Source organism: Microtus ochrogaster, chromosome 6 (assembly GCF_000317375.1).
Source record: "Microtus ochrogaster isolate Prairie Vole_2 chromosome 6, MicOch1.0, whole genome shotgun sequence".
Classification (NCBI taxonomy): Eukaryota; Metazoa; Chordata; class Mammalia; order Rodentia; family Cricetidae; genus Microtus; species Microtus ochrogaster.
The window spans coordinates 25837733-25849270 of NC_022013.1; the positions used below are offsets into that span (position 1 = coordinate 25837733).

Below are 11538 nucleotides of genomic sequence, written 5' to 3' on the forward strand. Positions count from 1 at the left end.
CTCATTACAGATGGTTGTGAGCCACCATGTGGTTGCTGGGAATTGAACTCAGGACCTTTGGAAGAGCAGGCAAAGCTCTTAACCGCTGAGCCATCTCTCCAGCCCCTTCAAGTTTCTATAATTCAAATTTTTCATAAAAAATAAGATATAGAGAGCGGGGTGGTATACATCTATACTACTAGCATTTAAACTTTTATTATGTGTATTTATGTGACTGTATGATATATATGTATGTGCCATGCACACATGTGCTCGGCACAATGTGGGTGGGGGAGTCCTCTAGTTCTAGTGGGTAGATAGGTCCCAAGGGTTGAACTCAGATTATCAGGTGTGGTGGCAAGCACCTTTACGCAACGAGCTATCTTGAGACTGCCATTGTAGTATTGGGGTTAGCTCAGGGGTAGAGAACCACGTGTCTCTAGCATGCTTAAGGCCCTGGGTTTGACTCCCAGCACACCAAAACAATCAGGATTAGCACTGTTTTGAATGTGTGTGCTGGAAGCAGGTACCAATGGAATCCTGTGTATTATTCTACCTGACAGCTAGGAGCTGATGTAATTCACGATACCACTAGTTTTGCAGAGCCTTGCTGTAAAACATGAGGCTCGTAATGAATCTTAGGGAAGACACCACGATCTTCAGAGCTAAGAAAGAACAAGAAAGTCAAGTGAGGGGCCTGTGCTTTGCAGTCCTACCTCTGACCCTTTCACAGCAGGATTAAGCTGCAGAGGCAGATGATATGAAAATCAGAGAAACCTATTCTCTAGGGTTTTGGGTTTTTTTTGGGGGAGGAGGGGGGTTGAGACAGGGTTTCTCTGTCCTGGAACTAGTTCTTGTAGACCAGGCTGCCTCTGCCTCCCAAGTGCTGGGATTAAAGGTGTGTGCCACTGCCGCCCGGCTATTCTCTAGGTTTTAGAAAGGCTATAGTATTCTATATGGTCCTGGCTGGCTTTGAATTTGAGACTTTCTGTCTCAGCATCACTGGGATTACAGGTTTGTGCCACTATACCCAGCTCATGGTTGAAGTTCTTGTCTCAAGAAACTCTACAAAAGCTGGGTGGTGGCACATTTCTTTAATCCCAGCACTCAGGAGGCAGAGGCAGGCGGATGTCTGTGAGTTCGAGACCAGCCTGGTCTATAAAGCAAGTTCCAGGATTTGAAAAACCAAGAGAGAGAGAGAGAGAGAGAGAGAGAGAGAGAGAGAGAGAGAGAGAGAGAGATATCAAAGTTGTTTACTTCTAGAAATCAGTGCTAGAGAAAAAAGGCTTTGATGCAGGGATCTACTACAGTGGCTAGAAGGGCTCTTAGCACTTAAAGTTACTAGTCAAAATCAGTCTTCTGGAACTACCACCTGGGCACCAGCATCACTTGGCCGAACAACTACACTAGCAGGAGCGGTGGTCTCAGGGCAGACAACAGGCTTAGACATGGAGGGAGGGGAACAGGAGGGGTGGGGAGGAAGAAGAGAGAAAACCAAGAACCTCCACCAGCCTCCTTAGGACCTGAAGACAACAGACACAGTTCGGCACTGCCCCAGGGTCAAATCCAAGGTGGCCTGTCAGGTGTTTCTTACCTGGGTCCAACCTCAGCTGAAGCCAAATCTCCGATGGCCAGAGCTATCAGGTAGGAGGGGATGGGCTGGCACATCCGGAAGAAGAATTTATTCGAATCTCTCTTCTCCCAAGTGCTTGCGCTCATCACAGCTGTGAAGCCATCTGGGACCTGGTGACAGAGGAAGTGTAGGAAGCCTCACTTGGAGAGTCTTTGTCTACTGCTTTGTCCTTTTCAAGGCAAATTTTTGTTACAAGGCCCTGGAACGTTTGATGGTGTCCATGTTGTGTTATGTCCTCCCCCAACACACATTCTGAGTGTTTGAATTACATATATGTATCACCATGCCTGCAAAAAGGTATCTTTTTGTTGTTGTTGTTGTTGTTGTTTTATGAAACAGGGTTTCTCTGTAGTTTTGGAGCCTGACCTGGAACTAGCTCTTGTAGATCAGGCTGGCCTCAAACTCATGCCTCGCCACCACCTGGCCAAAAAGATATCCTTTTGACTGACTTGAACAGTAGGATCAGAAACTGAACAGTGATGGTAACATCTCCAAGTTCATCCTGGAGAACAGGAAAGCTGCGAAAAACTTACACTGATGGCATTTGGACGGTGTAGAATTTCTGTCAATGAACCAGGCATGGTACAACATGGCTTTGATACCAGCACTCAGGAGCCAGAGGTTCTCTGAGGGTCTGAGCCAACCTTGTCTACACAGCGAGCCCCAGGCCAGGCAGGGATACATGGTAAGATGCTGCCTCAAACAACAAAGTCTGCAGATGGAAAGCTATACGGGGAAGAATTTTCCAGATTCTGGATTTTAGATACACTGGATCAATGAAATAATTTATCAACCAAAATGGGACCCTGATACGTCTAAAATTATATTCTCTGTCTCTTTCTTTCTGTGAGACAAAGTCTGACTAGTTGGCCAAGGCTAACACTGAACTCATGACTTTTCTTTTCTTTTTGAGACAGGGGTTTTCTATGTAGTCCTGGCTGTGCTGAAACTCACTATGTAGACCAGGCTAGCCTTGAGCTCACAAGAGATCAGCCTGCCTTTTCCCTCTGAGTGCTTGGATCAATGGTGTGCACCACCACCACCTGGCATAAACTCATGATTCTTATTTATGCCTTTGCCTCCCAATGGCTGGGATTACAGGCATGTGTTACCATGTCTGGCCTTTTTTTTTTAATGTTAAAAAACAAAACAAAACATTTATTTTCTTATGTTGTTTAGTTTTTTTTAAAGATTTATTTATTTATTATGTACACAGTATTCTGTATGCATGTATGCCTACATGCCAGAAGAGGACACCAGATCTCATTACAGACAGTTGTTAGTCACCATGTGGTTGTAGGAAATTGAACTCAGGACCTCTTGGAAGAGCAGCCAGCACTCTTAACTTCTGAGCCATCGCCCCAGCCCTTGTTTTGTTTTATCTTAGTGTATGGGTATTCTGCCTGCATGCATATATATGTGCATCATGTGTATGCCTGGTGCTAAGGATTCCTTGAAACTGGAGTTACAGACAGTTGTGAGCTACCATGTGGATGCTGGGAAATGAACCTGGGTTCTCTAGAGGAAACATCCAATGCTCTTAACCACTGAGCCATCTCTCCAGCCCCTATTTTATTATGTTTTAATTATATGTAGGAGCCGGACGATGGTGGCGCACACCTTTAATCCCAGCACTCGGGAGGCAGAGGCAGGTGAATCTCTGTGAGTTCGAGACCAGCCTGGTCTACAGAGCTAGTTCCAGGACAGGCTCCAAAGCCACAGAGAAACCCTTTCTCGAAAAACCAAAAAAAAAAAAAAAAATTATATGTAGGTATGTGTGTGTCTGCGTGTCGGCACCTGCATATAGATGAAGGTGCCCATGGAGGCCAGAGGTACTGGATCCCCTGGAAACAGAATCATACAGTTGTAAGTCACTGGATGTTGGTGCTAAGATCCAGAGTCCTCTGGAGGAGCAGGAAGTGCTCTTAACTGTTGAGCAGTCTCTCATTCATAAGCCCAAGGGCAGACACACTAAGCTAAGTCACCTTACCTCGACAAGAGCCGAATACGTGCACTTCACTGCAGGAGTGTCAAAGCAAGGGAAGAAGGCTCGGTTTAACACCGCCTGGCCCTGGGTGTACACAAAAGGTTTCTTCTTTCCTGCTGTCTGCTCAGGAGCCAACCAGCAAACCTAAGGGAACAGAGGGGCGTTTCAGAACAGACAGATCACAGAGAAAGGAGCGGGCTGAACTCAAGACATTTTCAGGTAATCCTTAAGATCTTGCTGCCAGCCACTCTGTCCCTGATGGGAATGTTCTTTCCTATTGTGTATTTAATCTACCCTGGAAGATGCCATGGTCTCATGCCCACATCACAGGGCGGACACTGCATTGCCCAGGGTACCCCATGGCATCTCAGGAATCCCATCAGGGCCTCTCACTGGATTGCATCCTCCTCTGTGTCCCTTCTCATTGTACAAGTTTCCCATCTAACCAGTATTTTGCAGTTCTGACAGAAGAGCAGAACCAGTAGGAATCAGGGGTTGATTTTTTTTTTTTTTTTTTTTTTGATTTTCAAGACAGGGTTTCTCCGTAGCTTTTTGGTTCTGTTCTGACAGGGTCTTCATGCAGCACACGCCATGCCCAGGTTTCTTTCTAGGAATACTTCTGAGGCAGTCAGTTCATCGTGTAGTAAGGCAACTCCGATTCGCTCACATATCTGGGTAGACTGGCTCTCCCCTTTAAGAAATCTCCCAATGACCCTTTAGAAAAGCCCAGAAGTGGGATGCAAACTTTCCTTAATACAGGCATGGTAAGACATCCGGGTACCTTAGCATCTGATACAGCAGAACAACCCATCGGCAGCGCAAGGATATTCAATCACAGACTGGCATTCTGACCATCAGGAGACGGTTTCCAAGGCACAACTGAGTTTCCTTGGTTACTCCAGATCTCCTTTTTTGAGTATCCAAGCTTATAACTGATGTGGCTATCTCTTACTTAGGAAAGCTGAGGCTTTGCCTTGAAAAGAGACAAACCTAACTTTTGCCCTTAGCAAAAGGAACTTATATACAACATAGATAAAATTGTCCGTGTGTGTGTCCATCTGAGATTACACTATTCCAGGGAGGTTCCACAGGTGAAGTAAAGTCTGATTAGACCTTTAAGGACAAGCAAGAGTCAGATGTTGAAAGGGAAGAGAAGCCCTTCTCCAGCAGGTGGGTGGGGAGGCAGGTCTGGATGCAGGCTCTGGTAACTGCATAGGCTCTGGATAGGCTGGTAGGAGGCGGGTCTGAGCAGGCGGGAGAAAGGGCTTTGGAAATAAGGATCTGCAACATGTTAAAGGAGCAGAAGAAAGCCACATTGGATACAGGGTTTTTCTTTGCCTGTTTTTGTCCAAGTGTAATAAATCTAATTAGTCTTCCAATAAATACAGTGTGGTGTGGAAGGTCGGAGGTGACCCGGTAGAAAAAACTGACATAGTAAGGTAGGTGACTGAGGTCAACAGTCAGAAGGCACATGAATACAGACTCAATACAGTGTGATCAAAGTGACACGTTACCTCTGAATTTCCCCTCTACAATTCTCATCTACTCACGGGGAAAATGTCTGAAAAATTCCAATAGTCCAATAGAAGGGCATTCTATAATACACCTGAACAGCACCCCTCCAAATCGTTAAGGTTACAAAAAAAAAAAAAAGTCTGAGAAACTGTCACATCACAGAGAACCCCAAAGGTGCACAGCTAGCCAAGCATAGTGACACACGCCTTTAATTCCAGCACTCGGAACACAGAGGCAGGTGGATCTCTGAGTTTGAGACCAGAATACAGAGAAACACTGTCTCAAAAATGGTCAACCCCCACCCGCAACAACAAAAAAGGATGAGCAGCTAGCTACAATGTGCTGCTTTGGCTGAGATCAGGAAGCAGAAAAAGAAGTACTGTTTCAAAACAAAACAAAACAAAAAACCCGAAGATCCCCTGTAAAGCCTGTGTTGCCATGGTAGCAGCGTCAGCTAGTGTGCACGGGTACTGACTCCACTGAGCTAAGGGGGGGGGGGCGGCGGCATGGAAACTGCAGGGCATGGGTGCTATCTGCTCAGTTATGCTGCTACTCAGCCTTTCGTTGCTATTTTGAACTTGCAATCCTCCTGCCGCACCTTCCCGAGTACTGGGACTCCTGGCATGTGCCATCCTGCCTGGCTGGTATCAGAAAACAGAATGATGCAATGAAGAAGCCTGTGAGTACAGGCACTCCAGACCATGTGGATTCTGGGAGGAGGCAGTGCTTGGCTAAGAACTCTCATCAGGATGGTTGCAAAGGAAAAGCACACTAATGCCTTAGCGAAGTCCTTCACGGCCCAAAGGGCAATCCTTTGTAAAGCAAGGAGCAGCCTCAGCCATGATGTCTGTTTAATTTTAGGTGCCACCTTTAGAGTGGGCAAATTTAGCAAGGGTTCAGTTTTCCCATCCTGCTTATTTCTAGCTCCCACTGAAAGTTAGGAATTAAGATATAGCAGAGGAACCTAAGATGGAGGGCTGGAGAGATGGCTCAGAGGTTTAGAGCACAGAGGTCCTGAGTTCAATTCCCAACAACCACATGGTGGCTCACAACCATCTATAGTGAGATCTGGTGCCCTCTTCTGCCATGCAGGCCTGCATGCAGGCAGAACACTTGTGTGTGTATGTATGTATATATACATATATATTATTTATAATAAATAAATAAATCTTTAAAAAAATATATATAGCAGAGGACCCTAAGATATTTCCTGATGCCAAACTTCCCTCCCGCACCGAAGAATACTTTCCTTTGCCTTTGGGGCTAGGTTGTACCCTGTGATTTTGACTTTCAGTTTCCCAAAGAAGTTCTATTGCAAGACTCATTTATTCCTTCAGCCTTAGAAGGAGGAAGTGGAACTGCTCTTTGGGACAGCTCGAAGAGCAACTGATAAGCAAGTTTCAATAGTCGCAGGAAGCTTTGGTGAACCTTGTAATCCAGACTAAGGCTGTCACTCTCCTAGTATGGTACCCTTAACTTCCAATATTTGTCTTACTCTGAAAACCTTAAGACTTCACTGATCAACAGCAAAGAGCAAATTACTATAGAGCCTAGCCTACTCTAGATACACATTCTCATTCTTCTCAGAATCTTAAGTCCAAAGCAGGATTTCTTTCTTTCTTTCTTTTTTGTTTGTTTCTTTGTTTTTTCGTCAGGGTTTCTCTGTAGCTTTGGAGCCTGACCTGGAACTCTGGAACTAGCTCTTGTAGATCAGGTTGGCCTCGTATTCACAGAGATCCGCCTGCCTCTGCCTCCCGAGGGCTGGGATTAAAGGCGTTGCGCCACCACCACCCGGCTTCAAAGTAAGATTTCAAAGGAGGAAGCAAAATTAATGATCTAGGCTTCAGGGCTGTTTTAACCTATGCAACCAGAATGGCAGGATAAAAAAGGGCAGTGTCAGCATCTAGCTAACTAACCAACACTGTCCAGACTCCATCAAAGATAATTATATATAAAAAAACAGACATAAACTTTGTGTATGAAGTTTCTCATCCAGAGAAGATACGCAGGATAGCGGAGAAGTGGTTTAGCACGTGTGTGATAGAGGCAATCTAAGACAAATCCACAGACCAGGGAGGCAGGAAGGAGCAGCAGGAGGAACATAGCACCAGATGGAGAAGTCCGAGCCCAGAGTGGGGACCCGGGAGCAGAATCCAGAGCCGGCACTGGGGAGGAAGCAGAGTCGGCGCCTGGGGAATCTCCTGCGGAAGCTGCAGAAGCAGGGCCAGGTGTCCTGCTCGAGGGCTGGGAAAGGCCTGTGGCCCTGGCGCACGGCGCGCACTCACCCCGGGTCCCTCCCCGACGCGGTAGGTGAGCTCCAGCTGGAAGCGCTCGCCGGCGCGGCAAGGCTGCGGGAAGCCTACGCACAGGGCCTGGCCATAGTGCGAGAAGGGCTGCGTGTGGAACTGCACGGGCTCCGCGAGCGGCTGCTGATCTCCGGGCTGCCCCCGCCGCAGCGTCGCCGCCGTCACCTGCAGGCAGCTGTGTGAGTCCAGCCGCAGCTCCGAGGCGCCCTCGGGCAGCAAGCAGCGCAGCTCCAGCACCACCGTGCCGTTCAAGCAGCGGCTGCCCGGGCCCGGGCCCGGAGGCCCGAACTCGGCCCGTAGGTCCAGGTGCAGGTGCAGGATCTCGAAGGCGCGGAAGCTGGAGGCCGAGGCTACATCCACCGCCTGCGCCGAGTGCAGCGGCCGCCGGGCCACGCCGCCTCGGCTACCGGGCCCACTGCTCTCCATGGCTCCTGAGCGGTTAGTTGCTCACCCGCCGGGAAGACGAGCGGCTCCGCGGGCCCCGGCAGGCTCCGCCTCGAGGCGACGCGCCACCGTGGGCCCCGCCCCCCGAGGATTGCGGGCGGCCACCGCCCCTAGCAAATCTGGGCCACACCGGCTGTCCCCCTCCCTAGCAGCGCACATCCCCTCGTTCATACGGGTTCCTAAGCCACCTGGCGACCGAGGACGGTGGCTTGGTGGGTCACCCTTCGCCACCCTTCTTGTGGATTCCCCATCCTCTCTCTGAGCGGTCAGCAGGATGAGGGGACAGAATCTGGACTAGAAGGGTCTGTGTCTGAAATCTCATTCTTGTGTGACATCTTGGACAAATTGCCTGTAATACAGGAGTTGTAATGCTGTTTCTCTGTCGCCTAATAAACAGTCACCCCATTCCTCTGTGATCTGACACACGGTGATCTTTAGAGTTTTGTGCCAGGAGCAGGGTCTTTTCTGTTGTTCTGTTATATCTATATATTCCTACTGAAAGACTCTAAATGCATTCGTAAGCTCCCTCAACCCTAAGACATTTTTCTAAAACCTTACACTCACTCTATCTTGGAAAAGGGACAGTCCCCCCCCCCCCCATACTGGACTGCTCATCCCCCTGTGTCCTTGAGAATAATCTTCAAACGTAACTCCATTTTGGGAATTGAGGCAAATACAACCCACAGATGTTGACTCAGTTCCTGATATATTAATTTAGTCACTGAACCAAAGGTCAGGATGGACCACAGATGCTCTTATCACCTGACCACACAGCTATTCTCCTGCCCTGGAATAGACCAATCATTGCTAGTAACCCTTTGAATAAGCCAATCTAATAAGTTGGAAAACAACCTACAGGTTCCCCCCTTGTGTCGTGGCTTTTCGTTTTAAAAGATGGGCTGTAACAGCTATGGAGGTCCTTCATATCCCGAACCTGAAGGGCCCTGTCATGAAAGAATAAAAATCCTCTTGCTTTTGCATCAATTTGTGGTTATGTGAATGGTGTCTGGAGCAACTCCTCCCTGATGTTTGGACATCTAGTCCAACACTACCTACTTAATGGTTTACTTGTTACTATTTTTTAACTTTTTATGTGTTTGGGTGTTTTGCCGGCGCTTATGTGTGCCTAGTACCTGCAGAGGCCAGAAGAGGGAGCCGGATCCCCTGGAACTGGAGTTACAGCCTTGTAAATCGCCATTTGGGTGCTGGGAACCAAGCCAGATCCTCACCAAGTGCTCTTAACCACTCCCTACCCTACAGTGTGTGTGTGTGTGTGTGTGTGTGTGTATGCACTTTATGTGCATTGGTGTCAGAACCCCTGAAATGGAGTTACAGTTGTTACAGACAGTTGTGAGCTGCCATGTGGGTGCTGGGAATTGAACCCTGGCCCTCTGAAAGCACAGCCAGTGCTCTTACTGAGTTCATCTCTCCAGTTCCTAAAGTTTCTATTTTTAAATGAGTTCATTAAGGCTAGACTTGTTACTTTTTTTTAAAAAAGATTTGTTTATGTGTACAGTTCTGTCTGCATGTGCACCTACAGGCCAGAAGAGGGCACCAGATCTCATTACAGATGGTTGTGAGCCACCTACCATGTGGTTTTGGGAATTAAACTCAGGTCCTTTGGAAGAGCAGTCAGTGCTCTTAACCTCTGAGCCATCTTTCCAGCCCCTAAAGTTTCCTTTTTTTTTTTTTTTTTAAAATGAGTTCATTAAGGCTGGTTAGGTCTCACTAGCTATTGAAATAATATGTAACTTTTTTTTTAATCTTACTATGTAGCCCAAGGTGTCTCAAATTGGCAATACTGCATCAGCCTGAGGAGTTCTGGAATTCCACCACTCTTTGATAATTTGTATTTATCCACGTTGGATCAAATCCAGGGTCTTATGTATTGAAGGCTGACATTGAGCTATGCTCTCATCCCTGCCCTGTAAGCTTGGAGCTCATTAGATGTCACTTGAACTTTCCTTGTGTATGTCAGTTTATTGACCGAACCACATCACTGCATTTTTTCCTCTGTGCCAGCTCCTTGTAGAAGCCACAGAGGAAGGGATGTGTAGCCATTCCCTAGAGATGGAAACATTCGCTCATAGAGGAAAGTCATACATACAATTTAGGTAGCTCAGTGTTAGGGGCTGTAGACCCACAGACCCTCAGACTGTGAATTTTCTATGACCCCTTGCCTGCCAGAGTAAACAACTTGTTTTTCTATGCTTGCAGCTGCTCCGAGACCCTCAGGAGTTCCTGATGGCAGGGGAGTGGTTTTCAGATTTTTGGATCTGAAAAATCTCAAGAGTTAGGGTGTGGCCATTAGTCAAGGAGAGCCCTATATAAGCTGCCCTGGAACACAATAAAATCGGCATTCTTATTTCAAGAGTGACCCATGTCTCTGTGTGTTTTTAATCCCCAGACCCTTGCCCGATGTGGTTCAGGCACCACAGCTCAAAGTGACAGGGTTCACAAGGTTATAAAATAGGAGCCAGGTGGTGGTGGCACACACCTTTGATCCTAGTACTAGGAAGGTAGAGGCAGATGGATCTCTGTGAGTTCGAGGCCAGCCTGGTCTACAGAGTGAGTTTCAAGACAGCCAGCCAGAGCTCTGTTACACAGAGAAACCCTGCCATGAAAAAACCAATAAATAAATAAATAAATAAATAAATAAATAAATAAATAAATAAAAAGGAAAAGAAGTAGTAACCAAGTTAGGGAGAGGACACTCTTGTGGAGCTGTGTAAGTTTCTCTGGCCAGTCCACAGTGCACTTACTGTGTCTCCCCAGGAAAAGTAAAACAATAGTTAGGAAGTCTGTTATCTCCATCATCTATCTAAAGATAAAACTTCCCCCAGCACTTGAGATGGAACCGAGAGACTCACACGTGCTAGGCAGATGATTTACCACTGAACTATACTCCCCAGCCCCCTCCTTCCTCCTTTGAGACAAGGTCTCACTAATACAGCCCTGGCTGACCTAGACCTCTCCATGTAGACCAGCAGGCTTGAACTCAGAGATGCATCTGCCTCTGCCTCTTGATGGTCGTGATTCAACGTCTTACATGCTGGGATCTTTTGTCCTAACCTAATGCAGCGAAAGGCCCAAGTAGCAGGGACTTCCCAGTGACAACAGAGCACCTATGTATTATGCTATTGGTAAAGCTTACCAAGAAGCTGGCTCAGGATACGTGGCCCCTCCACCTCCAATCCAAATGTGTTTAAAATGTCCTCCAAACTTCCCCTGTCCTGGGTCAGGCAGCTGCTGCCCTGCCCTACTTCTAACTAAGTAAAGGGAAGAAGGAAAAACTACAAGCAGCTAAGGGTACTAAAAACACCGAGTCCTTAAACAGCCTAAAGATAAGCTATTCCAACAACAACAACAACAAAAAAAATACTATTGTTTATCCCATCTGATAAAAATTCCCAAGGAAGGGTGGGGAAACTTATCCAGGAAAAGCAGCTAGGTCAGGAATCCCAACTGACTCCTGACCTCCCCAGTCAGCTCCTGCTGGGTGTTTGAAAGCTCTCATTCGGCCGGACGCTGGTGGTGCACGCCTTTAATCCCAGCACTCAGGAGGCAGAGGCAGGCGGATCGCTGTGAGTTCGAGACCAGCCTGGTCTACAGAGCTAGTTCCAGGACAGGCTCCAAAGCCACAGAGAAACCCTGTCTCGAAAAACCAAAACCAA

General features: G+C 47.3%; 1 protein-coding gene across 1 annotated transcript in view; it reads right to left on the minus strand.

Annotated features, from left to right (window-relative positions):
* The window catches only part of Rnpep (arginyl aminopeptidase), a 21181-nt gene extending 13079 nt beyond the window's left edge, over positions 1 to 8102 (minus strand). The window contains exons 1-3 of the mRNA XM_005348395.2: positions 7400 to 8102; positions 3603 to 3743; positions 1574 to 1722 (exon numbers count right to left, since the gene is read on the minus strand). Of these exons, the coding sequence (XP_005348452.1) occupies positions 1574 to 1722; positions 3603 to 3743; positions 7400 to 7846 (737 nt within the window). The 5' untranslated portion in view covers positions 7847 to 8102. The remainder of the gene's footprint in view (positions 1 to 1573; positions 1723 to 3602; positions 3744 to 7399) is intronic.
* Between the last annotated feature and the right edge of the window lie 3436 nt (positions 8103 to 11538).